The sequence below is a fragment of the Dermacentor variabilis genome, chromosome 8, assembly GCF_050947875.1.
Source record: "Dermacentor variabilis isolate Ectoservices chromosome 8, ASM5094787v1, whole genome shotgun sequence".
Classification (NCBI taxonomy): Eukaryota; Metazoa; Arthropoda; class Arachnida; order Ixodida; family Ixodidae; genus Dermacentor; species Dermacentor variabilis.
In genome coordinates this window covers 79,257,253-79,271,686 of record NC_134575.1, presented here as the reverse complement: position 1 = coordinate 79,271,686, position 14,434 = coordinate 79,257,253, and the positions used below count along the sequence as shown (strand labels likewise).

General features: G+C 44.1%; 1 protein-coding gene across 1 annotated transcript; it reads left to right on the top strand.

The window, feature by feature from the left end:
- The first annotated feature begins 986 nt into the window (after positions 1-986).
- On the top strand, positions 987-9,637 carry PIG-Z (phosphatidylinositol glycan anchor biosynthesis class Z). Its single transcript, XM_075702435.1, has 2 exons — positions 987-1,284; positions 2,351-9,637. Exons 1-2 carry the CDS (start codon positions 1,134-1,136, stop codon positions 3,913-3,915), a joined length of 1,716 nt encoding a protein of 571 aa, XP_075558550.1. The 5' UTR covers positions 987-1,133; the 3' UTR covers positions 3,916-9,637.
- Positions 9,638-14,434: the final 4,797 nt, after the last annotated feature.

The following is a 14,434-nucleotide window of genomic DNA, read 5'->3' as shown; positions in this document are numbered from 1 at the left end:
GTTACAGGCTGCGCCTAGCCTGTTTCCCTTCGTATTTGATTTCTAGCGTCTGCTTCTTCAACAGATAAAACAGATAAGGGAGGGCATTAACAAAGAAAAGTCAGTTGATAGGAAGAGATTACAAGTGATTCCATATTGGCAAGGGGTGTCCCACAACCTCAAGAAGGTTGCGTAAAGGCATAATGTTAATCTTCTTTTCAGCGCACCGTGTAAATTGCAAATTCGATATGTCCTATGCTGACAAAACCAATACCGGAACCATGCTCTAAGGAACATGCAGCGCAGTACACGGAATGCACTAGAAATGTCGTATATGGTATAACCCTAAGCTGCAACCAGGTTTATATCGGTAAAACCGGGCGGTGTTACAATGAAAGGGCGCGTGAGCACAATTGGGCCGTAAATAACAATGCGGGGAGCCATCTGGCTGAACATTGTAAACGTCACAATTGTCCTCCGTATCTTCGTGACACCAGGTTTCTGGCAAGTTCTAGAGATAGACTAGAAAGAGAGTTATTATAGAAGCTTTCTACGTTGCAAAGGCCGAGGGCACGTGCATTAGCTTCCCGTCAGTGGCATTTGCCGAAAAAGAGATTGCTTTTCCGATGTCATAGAGAGGTAGTGAAGTCACGGTGGTGCTATTCTTGTTTCTATCTATATAAATCCTGTTTCTTCAAATAAACATTTAGTCGGAAGTTAGCGCCTGACCGTCGTACATGTTCCTCTTTTAGTCCGCGTCTTTGTAGCGCTCTTTATTTTCCTTCAAGTATGTTAAACCAACTCGCCTAAATGAAGCTTCTACATGTCATGTGCAATTATAAATAGCGTTTGAGCGGTCTGAACGCATATATCGAGAAGTAGTACGAATGACCCTTCTGAGAAGTATCGCCAGCAGTTTCCAACGGCACGACCTTGATGTGGCCCAATTCACTTCGATTGCAGCGCCGCCACAGTATTTTTCGTCATCGTGCGCCTCACTGCGCCCCAGCCACTGTATGGCCCCAGCCGCTAGTTCCACTATGGGAATATGAGGGGAGTCATGGGAGTACACGAAGCAAAGTTTTGGTTCTTTATTCTATGCACAAAGCCACAAAGCGCGCTACGCGAACTGCCGTACGACCGTCGTTAAGCAAATGAGAATGTCCGCTGTGACTCACTTTTTCCGGCACGTTGACCCTACGTGGATCGTCGTAGTGTTCTCCCGAATCTGCTTCGCTGTCGTATTCCTGCAGACAGGTTATGTACACCCTGATGAGTTCTTCCAAAACACCGAAGTCGTTGCAGGTAAACCAGCGTCTTTACCCGTACGCATGGAGCGATAACTGCATGTGTGAAACACTACGCCCTGAATGACAAAAGAAAAAAAAAAACGAGTTTAGTCTAACGATTCAAGGGACAGTCTGTGAACTATGTTCTACCCAACTGCAGTAGTTACTTCGATTGATGGCAAAATGCCTCTATACTACCAGACGGCCGATGTCCTCCCGCTGTCAGGGGGAAAGCTGAAGCAGAACTTACAAAAAAGAAATGGTGACTTGGTACTACATGTCATGTGACTTGGTACCACCCGGTACAACCGGTTATTGGTGAGGTGTATAGTGACAGACACTCGCTGGACGCCAGCGCGTACGATATAAGCACGGTCGACACCTTTTGTTGTCGCTGTGATAGGCTTGTTCTAGCAGTGAAAAGTTGTTGCTGTGCTGCGACGTTATGAACACAACTGCGTGTTGAGACCGAGCAAATACAGACGGGACGACACAACACTCTTGTTTTCGTTGTACTCTCTTCCTGCCTCAGTACATTGATGTTAAACTTTCAACATAACCGAGAGGGTGATCTGACACTTGATAATCAATATGCGCAATAACTGCACAATTGCGATCTGACACTTATTAATTTTTCTCCAACAAAACGCCGGCATTTTGTACAGCTTTCGTTTTCGAATTAACTAGTGTAAAACATTTTGTTCATTGGTTTGTCTCGCTTCGTCAGCTTAGCGTTGGCTGTGGTGCACCATTACTACCCCCTATATCAAGGGAGCTCTGTACAAGTGCTGGTTATGAATAAGCGCCAGTTAGTGCTTAGTTATGTAGCTGGCTTCCTGTGAAGCGGCAATTACCCTATTTCTGTGTATATACAAGGCAAGTTTGTACACAGCGCTGCTGCTTGTTTCAGGTCCATGCCCATACTTACCCATTCTTGTTCATTAGCAAAAGAATGTCTCAAGTTCCCAGTGCTGCTTCATGGCGAAGCTTTTAGACTGCATGGCATGTCATTAGCTACATCATTAATTGCATTGTGCAGTAGTGTATGGGTAGCATTCTCACCAAGTTTATTTAACTCACAGGTGATCTGTTCGGGCTCAAGATTCATCGGACATGGGAGTTCACCAGTCCGTACCCTATACGTAGTATGACCACCATCTGGATGACCACTCTTATACCGCTGTCAATTCTAAAGTTGATATGGTCATGTGTAGCCACAGCTGGGACACTGCCATCGCCCGTACTGCTTCTGATGGTGCCGCGGATATTTGCTTGTGCTGCATCATTTGTCTGCGACTATGCCATTTACCATCTGGCAGCACCGCCTGCGAAACAGAAAAGACGCTTCAAGGCTCTTGTATTTCTTGGCAGCTCCTATGTGACATGTGTGTTCTACACGAGGACATTCAGTAATTCCATTGAATCCTATCTGCTAGCACTGCTGTTGCTCTGTGTAAACAATGTCATGCACAATGACCAACTGAAGCTCAAAGATGCGCGCGTAAAAGTATCGCGGAGGTACTGTCTAATATCATTTTTGCTGTGCATTGGGACATTCAACCGGCCCACTTTCATTTGCTTTGCCCTGCCAGCCATTGTGTTCTGGTTGTGCAGCAGAGTCGACCGCAACATTAAAACCAAGAAACGGCGAACACGTGCACAAATAGCACAAAAACTTGCAAAACGTGTGGCCAAGCTTGGCATGTGTTTCTTACTGTGGGCTCAATATCCCATCATGTTCGATACTTTTTACTTTCACCCCGAAACTTTCTCCCGTGACGGCCCCCGCCGTCTCGTTGTGGCACCACTAAACTTCATTCTTTACAATCTCGACACAGCCAATTTAGAGTTGCACGGGAGGCATCCCAACTTCCTGCACCTCCTCGTCAACTTCCCCCTTCTGTTCAATGTCCTTGGAATCCCAGCCCTCTGGGCCTCCTGCAAGGTTCTATACGACAGGTTGTCACGTACTTCAAGACCAGTGTGCCCTGAAACCCTCACGGTCTCCAAGACATTCGACACAGTCGCTGCTTGCACCCTTCTACTTCCATTATGCGCCTTGTCACTCTTCAAGCACCAGGAACCACGCTTCCTGGTGCCGCTGTTGATCCCAGTGGTTCTCATGGCACATCGGCATTTCTCAACAAAACTGATGGAGTTCTGCTGGGGTTTACTGAATATTCTCTTCATAGTTTTCTTTGGCTATGTGCACCAGGGTGGCTTGATTCCGTGCATGTTAAATGTCCATGGGCATCTCGCACAGTACAAGCCCAACGTGAGCGCTACAGTCATGTTCGCCCACACATACATGCCACCTCGTCATCTGCTGACCGTGAAGGAAGGCAGTGCCGCGGTGGAGATTGTCGACATGATGGGCACCAACTTGAAAGGGCACGACCTGATGCTTTATTTCATGGAAAATCGGGCTTCCTTGAACTATCTCGTTGCACCACCTTCATTCGTAGATTCCGAGATGGCATTGTGGAAAGATTACTTGCACATACTGTGTACTTCCTATACACACTTCAGCAGTGAACACCTCCCGCATTTTAGCTATGCAGACTATCTCCATGGAAGGGTGTCGCTCTCAGATTTAACCAAGGCCTTGACCCTGAATGTGTACTTGGTGCAGCTTCCCAAGTGGTGATGGCAATGAGCTTGTGACCCTGTGCTGTTAGAAACATTTCTTGCGCTTTGCTGCACATTGCAGAGAAGTGCATTTTGAGTCTGTAGTATGCTTGTTTCATCGTGTGGCTGTCAGCAAAATGCACATGCATGAAAGAAGTTGTATATTTTCATGTGGACACAATAATTGTGTTAATTAACATAGGAACCCTGTCATGTGTGCTCAGTGTGGCATCTTCTTCATTGAGTTTAATGTTTAATTCATTTAGTGTTAATGTTTAGACAAGGCAGCAGTCTTCCTGGCTGGTGGCGCTGTACGCCCCATACGTTATCAATTGCAGTGTCGCAGTCCCACGTTTGCAACTCCCCACTTCGCTCTTGGACTTTACCAGTTTTGTTTCGGTTTTCTATATCCTGAGAGAGGCTGGGATGTCATCGGCCTTTCATGGACAGTCATATTGCATAATATAAACCTGTTCCTGTACTGCGCAAGAATATGGCTGTGTGATGCAAAGCTTTGTCATTGAAGCTTACCACTCGTATTTTTAGTTTGGCAATGTTGAATTTACAAACACTGTCCATTTATTGCGAGGGACCACATTGGACAACCTGCTGCTGTGCCCGAAAGTACATTTTGGTGCTCTTTTGGTTTGTGTAATTTAAAGACTGTCTGGAACACCACACCAAGTTCTGTGTTTCATGCACTCTGTGTCGCAACAAACAAATGAAATGCAAATGCAAAAGTACCAAGTGGAACACTTCTTACAAGTAACTCGGGAGCCAACATTGCGCCTCTGCATATCCAATAACCAAAAATAGTGAAGGTCCCAAACTAAGCACACAAGCCGTAATTCATGCCAGCATCGCATGAAGCAGCAAAAGCAGAAATGAAAGAGCACATTCTAGTTCACCCCAACTTATTTGCTCTTCGTTTGCCAATAGTAGTGCCGAACCTCCCGATTATTTACTGGTATCCCATTGCACTAAGTAGTTCCAAGTTCAGCTTCCCAACAATGTGGTGTTGCACTACAGGAAATGCCTCCATTATATTATTTGTATGTTTCAAGCAGTGCAAATATGTTTTGTCACGGCCCTCACATAGACAGTGCACCCACATAGCTCTAGCCTATTTACATCAACACCATCACCTTTGTCTCGCCTGTGCATACCATGATCATATATTTTCTTGCCTTTTTCTCGCTCTCCTCCTCTTGGGGCATTTTTGTCCCTCCTTTCGTATGCAGAATAGCACGCCTGTGTGCCAGCAGAATTCTCTGCACTTTATTAAAGAGCTTTCTCTCTTGCAGGGCCGAGCTAACATGTTGAAAGTAAATGCCCGAGTAAAACAGTGCAAATACATAAGTTGCAAGGATGCCAAACAAGGGACATTCCATCTCTTGACCAAGAAAAAGTGAACCAGCAGTGTCTTGTCCCTACATGTCTTCCTGTCATCACAAACCACCTAGCCAGTGTCCTTTGGCTTGCCCATCATTCGTTTTAAAGCTTTGTTTTTGGAAAAATTTACACTTTTCCCAATTTCCTGAGAAACCTGTATGTGTTTCCTTTGTAGCTTTGTGCAACTCTCAGGTAGACGACATTCTTCTTTTTCATGAATCAGTGAAGGCTTCCTCGGTGTGTCAGTTGGCCTCCCTTCTCACATGGTAGATGCGCCTATGGTTCATGTTATGCAAGACACCCTGTACATATATTGAATGAGTGGAAACAAAAGCAAGAATAACGTACATGCAGAGGTACACGTTGAACTGTAAGCGTGTCCACAGCGTAATGAAAACTGTGGACATGTACAGTCCTATATTTATCCCTGAATGTATGTTATTCTTTTGCTTCCATTCATTCAATATGTATTGTGTGCCTGTGAAAAAGAAACTATCTGTTTTTGAAAATAGCATCGTGTGCGTGTTGCGCTGCACTTTCTAATGAATCTGAATCAACTAGCTTGCCAACATGCTTTAGCCCTAGATCAGGAAAAGCAGATGCCTGCCCTTCAGGCTTCGTACATCTCCTTGAAAACCCTTGAATTTGGAGAAGGAGATTCAAGGGCTCTTAAATCTTTAAAATAAATGCGCTTCTTGAATCCCTTGAGGACTTGTAGTTGAGGGCAAACATTCAGAGTAACAAACTCCGCATATGGTATATCCCACGGACACTGTCTGTCGGGAAGCAATCCTAGATATTTTGAGAGTGTCGCCAAATGACGGTAATGTGCCACCAACGCCAGGCCTGTTTAAATTGCCATTGGAGAGCTAGACAAAGTCGGATCAAGTCACCAAGCTGTGCCACCATTCTGTTGTTTTGTTGGTTCACGCTGCAGCCATCGTGGCTCCACTTCCGAGACCTTTAAGCTCTAGAAATGCCTGGTAGAAAATCAGTTTCAACCGCATGGCTTTAGCGCACTAAATATATTCGGCTGAAAGCCTCGTGAGGATATTTTGCTGATTTGTAGTGCATGTGTATAAATAGGCTTTGTTCCCCCCTTCTTGAATTCTTGCCTTCGGCATCCTTGAATTGGCTTTGAACTTGAGCCAAATGTTTCATATGAACCATGGTGCTTCCATTGTAGTTTTGTGCTACCCTTGGGTGAATGACTATCGTTCCCTCTCATCCCATCATCAAATGAGCGCAGCTCTTGAAAAGTAAAATATCAATGACGATGTGGTTCGTATCGACCATGCATCAGTCATTAATCTGGCTGGACAGCTCCAGGTACGAACTCTCGGGTGGGTGAAAATTTCCCCTTTCATGGTTTTATCAATAAGTGCTTTTGAAGAGGACAGTCCAGCCACTGTGACCATGCTGACTTTTTCACTGTCTTTCGGGGTTACCCACTTGGCAAGAAACCGACTGAGCACACATGCCAAACTCCTGGGAAGGAAGGCAAAGAAATTTTCACTTTATAATAAAGAAATTAAGCGCTCGGATATTTGTTGCGCTGAGGATACTTAGGTACCGTCTGTTGTTACATTGCATAAATCTAGGTAGAACATAGCCGGTCACCAACTTGCTTGTATAAGGCTAGTACAGGTGGCTGCATTAGCTTATTCATCAGTCTTGCAACCATTCCATTGTCCACTCGGTGAGAAATAGACTCACTCGTGCCAAACCTGTCACGCTTGCTGCATGTCTTGTCCAGTCAGCTGGTTTTGCATTAAAAATGCCATTTCCAAGCAATGGCATTCGAAAGTGTCTGAAGTGGCAGAAAAAACTATTGCTTAAAATTTTGACGAGATGCGTTTGCTTCATGTTGCTGCTGACCACTGTCGAACTAAGTGAAAAAAAGAACTCATTACGCTTAACTTTCGCAGTGACGACGATGTCACCGACACCTACCCACTGTTGGAGTACATGCATTTTGAATCTTTTCCTTCAGAGATGTGAATACTGGAGTGAGTGGGCCAAGCTCGTGGATATTTGAGAGCAACTACTGTTGAACTAATGCGTGCTCATTTATGTCGGCTGCTTCTCTCTAGTCAAGGCCAACCCATGGGGACAACGCACAAATGTAGACTGCGTATACAAAAGATGCTGCAGCTGGTCTTCACTAAATTGTGTTTCTGCTGTGCGATGTAATTAAAAGAAGCCATCAGCATTGGAAATCCAAAGTAAGAACATTATTTTTGTTAGGTAAGAATTGTCGGTAAAAGAAACACTGAAGGGGTTAGAAACTTGAGAAGGGACATTGAGCATGACGAGACAGACATTAACAACAGGTCATCTTTTTTTTCTTTCCAAGTTCTCTTACAGTGTGTTTATGTACAAGTGAACGAGAAGGAAGGGGATTAACCTACGGGCCCGATTTTTTTTATTAGTCATATCAGAAGAAGCCTACAAACACTAACACCAAGGACAACATAGGGGAAATTACTTGTGCTTGGTTGTCCATGGTGTCAGTGTTTGTTGGCTTTTTATGTACAAGTGGTATTTTAGGTTGGAAATCGTGTAAGGACATAGACCATTTGAACTTTGTCCTGTGAAGCTTAAGGAGTATAAGTGCGATTTTTTTTGTGTTTGCATTGCGTTGTACATATATGTTCCTGTTATGACCTTAATTATTGCTGCGACGTGTGCATTGCAGCTCCTGCTGCTTCTTTGGTAACATATCAATGATCTCACTTTCTCATATGTGTTCACTGCGGTGAGTGCCATCCTATCATTTTTAACATTTTTGCACTGCCTTTGGTTTGTGAGTGGCGATTTCCACTTATAGTTATCAGCTTGCACACACACCACCAATACTTATAAATATATTTACTCAAGTTTGACCGAGTTGTGCATATTCACAAAGCTATGCGTTACTGGCATGTGTTCTTGGAAACTACATGTACCACCTATAAGCACAGTTAATCCTGTAACGCCCAATGTATCGTATATGCTATGCAGAGTTCGGTACCTGAAAATGCTGATTTTGATGCAGAGTCCATGGTTGCTTTTTTTTTATATGCCGAAGTAAATTTCCAGCTGTTTTAGTTCAACACACCAATTACTAATTCATTCCTATACTAATCCAGTTTTATTTCAAAAGGTATTTTGTTGTTGTTTTTATATATATATTCTCCATGGCCAGGAATACTCGTGAACAAAGTAGCTCCATTGTTCAAGGAACAATGATCCTGTGATCACGTTGTGATCATGTTGTGAAGCGGAGCTCTGTTTGGGCAATACAGGGTTTGAAAAAAATGTCCTCTACTTAAGAAATGTTGCATCATCTGTGTGCACTTTATGAGCATAGTGCAAAGAAAGATGAAAGTGCGCGACTGATGGCACCACCTGGTGGATTTGTGTAGTCCTGAGCTCTCAAACATAGCCGTGAAATTCTCAAAAGATGGCAGAAAAGAGCCAATCCGTGCCAGAGATAAAGAAATGTAACTACGCAACTACACACGCCGACAACATTGTGTGTCAATAAAGGGAAAGATGCAGAGGCAGCTCTTGTGAACCAAACAGTCCAGCGTAGTCGGACAGCCAGTGGCATAGCCAGGGGCGAGTGGTACACGAAGTGCTACTTGACCAACTTGACCAAATGCCAACTACTTGTCCAACAGATGCAAAGGTATATTGCTGGACCGCAAATGCATCACTTTTCACAATTGCAGAGGGAAAGTCCAAGTGCTCAACATCAGGATGAGATCCCTGACATCTCTTTTGGCTGTGCTCTGTGTTGGGGCGATTAAGCTTAAGATCGAAAGACTGTACTGAAGCCAGATGTACATGGAAACTACATCCATTGAGTGACGGACAATAAGTTCGCAAAGCACTGCTGCAGTTCATGCACAATGCAGAGTTGCAAGCTCTTCTTTGTTTTTCATTTATTCCCTATATGTGTTAAGGCAAATCCTCCTGATAAAACTAAAAAATGAAGAAAAGAAGCTCAATGGTTTCCATTTGCAAACGCTTCTAGCCTCATAGTCAACATGCACCTGGCACTGATTGATCACCAAAAATGGGAACGAGGGAGAGCTAGACTTCTTCTTTTTCTGGTCAATTTTTTATAAGTCCACACCAGGCGGGTGCCAAGTCTGCTGCGACCACTTTCCTGTTTATTTTTACACAATGACGTACCCCATATTTTCCTTCTTAGTGAAGCTGAGCAACATTTGTGGTCTGATCATGTATTTCATGTGTGTATGCGTATATTTGCGTAGTCATCTATTTACCTCCCCACCACCTGTATGTATTCATTAATACCCTGAACCCTAGTGGCACCAATAAAAGCGTGCGAATGGCTATGTCTGCAATTGATTGCAAATAGTGGAGCAGCAGCCACCCTACCAAGCGAGACACCGCCATAATGAGAGGCCTCCAAGCACATGCATGGCAGTAATGTGGACAACGGCCTGCTAGAACTTCTTGGATGGGCAAAGTCGAGTTCAAAATGCCCAAAATACATGCACACCTGTCCCGACAGTCTCACACTCCTGCCCACCTTAGAATTTGTATCTTGCAGACGCAACACCAGATGGGGGCAGGGGGGAAGACGAGTTGCACACATTTTTTTTAGTTTGACCTAATCAATCACCTTTTGTGGGATGCATATGCATGCAGAGTATACACACAGCATACTTGGAGCAGCACAAATTGACAAGCAATCAGCGTGCCGTTTTAGACCATAGCGACTTTTTTAGCAACTTGGTAAACGAATTTTGCCTGCTCCGGGAACTCACCTGAATGATCAACTACTGCTCTTGTGTCCTTTCACAATCGAAACAGTTCCAAGGGTATGGTCGGAAACCAACGAGCAAAACTTCTTTGCATAGAACTTGACGGAAACATTGGTAAAACCATAGAATAAGCCCAAATTCGCAAACATTACAGGGTATTTGGGAGAGTTCGCAGATGTAGTGACCTGAATCTCTATTCTGGTGGTCCTCACCACTTGTCTGTGATTAGACTCGCGGCAACTTCAAGCAGAATGGTGAAGCCATTGCAAATAGGGAAGCTTTCTTAAAAGCAAAGTTTTTTTTTATCAAATCCTGCCAGGCTTTGCTGGATGCGGCTGCTGGTGCCATCTTGCTGATTAACACACGGAGCAGCTCTCGTATATATAATGAATCAGTTTATATGCATACCCATCTGTGCTACCCGTTACAGATGTGCTGGTGGCTGGTTCTGTCCCCTATGGAATTACGCGTGAAACAAACACTACCTAAATACCCTCACTGTGACAAAAATATACGCGTTTTAGTGCCTCAGGCCTTCAATAAAGCGAATGGCTTTGTCATGACTCTCCCTCCCCGTTTTCATGGCATCATTCCTTTATTAAAGTGAACAGGTTTCTTCAACCCTTCCTGCCGTTTTCATGGTCGGAAGAGCATGCGGCCTCAATTAGCACACATACTTCTCTCGTGCCAATGTCAACCAGCTCTTTGAGACATGCATGCTCCCTCAAGAGAGCTTTGTGGTGTCCGAAGGTTCAGATGCTATTGTCGGTGGTGGTGCCGTACTGTGCTTCTCCGCTGCTTGGGCCGACGGTTGGGGAGTACGTTCACAGGATGAGTCCGCCATAAGTTTCTTGTCAAGACGCGCCACTTTGTCTTGTCAACCCAGCACAGCTTCGTTTAAACAGAATTGCACAGTGCGTGGGCAATGCATGCGTTCTAGATGTAGAGGGGATGGGAGAGCTTAGAAGAGTGCATGTGTGCGTATATATATATATAGTGCAATTGACGGTGGCCTGCTCCAGACCAACGCCAGTTACAATTCGCTCCTCGGAGAGGCAGAACGTGTGTCGAGTCAGCTCCTGAACAACACCATCCAAAGTAGTGAACAGGATTTAAACTGTGGATCCGGGACCCCAAAAGGCATGAAACGTAATGCTTACGCATTTCTCTCGCATTTACCACTGAATTGTCAATCATTTTTAAAATGAACACTTTCTACTGCACTTGTCTGAAGTTATGGAAACAAAACCAAGTTCTGCCTTGTTGAACAATTTTCTATAGGCAACTGATGAGATAGTCACAATATGCACAGGACTAGACCTCCAGCAGCCTTTTCCTCTGAAGAGCTGCTTTTTCCTCTTCTAAACCTGCGACAGTGTCTGGTGACCTAACTACGGCTGCAGTGATGGCTTCACGGCTGCAGCTGAAAAGGAATACAATACTGCCTCGCAGTACAACTGCTTGCTTGTCCAGAAAATGAAAAGAACAAACAATACCTTAACATTACTTGTGCCCCAGATGGAAGCATTACTTCAGGGGAATTAAAAGTCGGTTTCACAGAAGCTTGGAAGTCATTGCACAATTCTACCTCAGAGTGGTCCAGATCAGCTTACTGTCAAGGCACCCGCAGCTAGTTGCAGCACAGCACAGCAGCATTCTGCCACTGGCTGGCATTAAAACTAAGTAGAACCAATACAAAAGCAGCACATCTTGTGGCAAATTTTGTGGCAGCTGGCAAACCAACTTTGCCAATTTGTTCAGCACATAAATACTTCTGTACAAATTTGAGTATGTACGAACCATAGAGTTTATACCATAATCGCTAGAGGAAACTATGGCACTAGCACGTACGGGAGCTGCAATGGGAGCAGATCAGCCATCACGGGAAGTACATGAATTCGCCCAAACTTCGTTTTTCTGGCTCCAAACAGCTTCGCGACTTTGCAAGTTCTTCATTTTAAACAAAGTAATGCGTAATAAATAATTAAATAAACATTACTAAAATTATCCAATGGCAGGATTTGAACACTGAGCCTCTAGCACAGATGCCAGATATCGAAACCATTATGTCTCAGACGCACGCATAGAGAAGCAACATAAAACACCCTTGCAAATTTACTGCAGGCAAGCCAGTATCTTTAGACGCTTGGCCCGTTTCCATCTGTCCACCTCAACAAGCTGAACCATTGCAATTAGCGATTGTGCGTGTTCGCAGTGCCTTCTGCGCTTTGAAAAGATCACTCGGAAACTTATGACAACGAAGGCATTGAAGTGTAACAAACAAAACAACCAGAACGTTTGAATCCAGAAGCACAAAGATCAGACAAATCCATGCACTCCCCATGATTCCCATGGTGGCTGCAGTGCCAGAGCTCCCTCTAGTATTTATTGCAGAAAATTCTAGGGTACAGACAACCTACCTGAAGCCCTGATGCTGGCCACACAGGTCGGGAAGAGCAAGGATGTCTGTGTCAACACTTTTCTTTTCTCAGCCAGTTGGTTTTTGTTCAACGTGGCAAACGGCGCACATCTGCCCTGTTTGCATCTTGCCCGATTGTCTGTACTCTTCGCAGTTCTCAACACTTTCCCATTTGACCAATTGATGCAGTCTAATGTTCCAGAGGGTTTGTGAAATGCCCTGTGTGTAGAGGCTGCCCAATTGATTTCAACCAGATTAAATGGCAACTCCAGCGATTTCTCAAGGTCCACATATCCTTACCAAATTTCTACTACGCGTTCTCTTTGGCACTCTCATCATCTGTGCCAAATGGTACGAGTGAGTTTATTTCCACTTCAAATGAAATTTTAGAATTATGTCATGCAAAATTGTCAAATTTAGAAGTGTCACTTGTGCACTTCCATCTTTTATTGGCCAACCTGTGCCTACCGACGTCAGCACCTACTACCAGACAATAATAATTGAGGAGCAGGTGCTTGCAGAGCAGTAGCTTTCTTGCGCAATTGCTCGTCGTTGCAAGGACTGAGTATTAAAGCACACAGCCCTTTTATCGGTACAGTGTACAACAACCAATGGCTTTGACTTTCCTAAACTTCATGATTCTTATATTTGAACTGGGTGGAAGCCTTGAGGCTCGCAAAGTCAAACTATGGTAGGCACTTGAAGGAGGATGCTGTGCCGATGCTCTTCACGCTCACAATGGGTAGGCTCCGACGTCATCACACAAACTGGCTCTCCGATCAAACTACCCAAGTTCAGTTCCAATCTCGATTCTTTTCTTTTCCAAGTAAGTCAACCCACCATATGCGTGATAGGAGGACGTATGTAATTTGAAAAACCATTTTTCACAACGTGGCAGAAAAAAATGCCTTGGCTGCCCTTTAATGAGCACCTATACAAATACAAAGAAGTGGCTCTACAACCCACCGTTACCTGCATGCCAAAGCTACTTAGCTGCTACAGCGAATGCGTTTAAAGTACAATGGCCTCATTAAATTAATACCAGAGAGCAAAATTACCTTTGTTCATGAGAATGTACACCCATAAATAAAAGCACTGCAAAAAATTACCGAAGTTCTACAATTATTTTCCATAAACGACACAATCGCATTACCAAATCATTGGATTTGGGCCCCGCACGAAAGGGTGCAGGGCCCAAAGCCAAGAGATGACTGCACATATCACAACAGACCGCCCTCACAACACTGTGCGTATCTGCTATGTGCCAAAATGCCAGTAGCCGTCAACATCTTTCCAGTGGGCTTAGGCTTAAAAGAACTCTAAAGAGAAACATCAATCAGTTTATTCTCTCTAACCTCCATCCTCATTCACTTGGCGGAAAAACATTGTTACTAGAGAAAGTGAAAGCCAACCACATAGCCCAACATATAATTTTTGATACAGTCAATGCGACACTTCCAATTTCCCAATTTAAGCATGGTAAAGTACAAAACAATAACAAACAGTTGGGTCCGAGGTGCCAAAACCACTATCTGATCATGAGGCACGCCATAATGTGAGACTCCGGAATAATTTTGACCTGGGGTTGTGTTGCAAACACCTAAATCTTGAAAGTATATTTTAAGATTTTGCCACCGAAATGCAGCCACCACAGCTGGGATCCAACCTTTGACCTCAAGCTTAGCAGTGCAGCACCGTAGACATTAAACTACTGCAATGAGTGACACAGGAAAGTTCATGCAGAGCCTATAGTAGTACCATCTTTTGATATGCCAGAGTAAGCTTTCAGTTGTGGGCATTTCCAGACACCGCTTGCTAATCACTAAACCTTTTTTTTGTACGTATGTACTTTTTGTGGCTAGAAATATAAAGGTGAACAAGTTTTATTTTCCTTCATGTGGAATGATGTTTGGACTTTCCGTGGTCAACATCACACAAATACCCAA

Bases quoted from the DNA above. Each gene is read 5' to 3' on its own strand.
- PIG-Z (XM_075702435.1), top strand. From the start codon at position 1,134: ATGAGAATGTCCGCTGTGACTCACTTTTTCCGGCACGTTGACCCTACG. The intron at 1,285-2,350 runs GTAAACCAGCGT...TTTAACTCACAG, and splicing joins AAACACCGAAGTCGTTGCAG to GTGATCTGTTCGGGCTCAAG.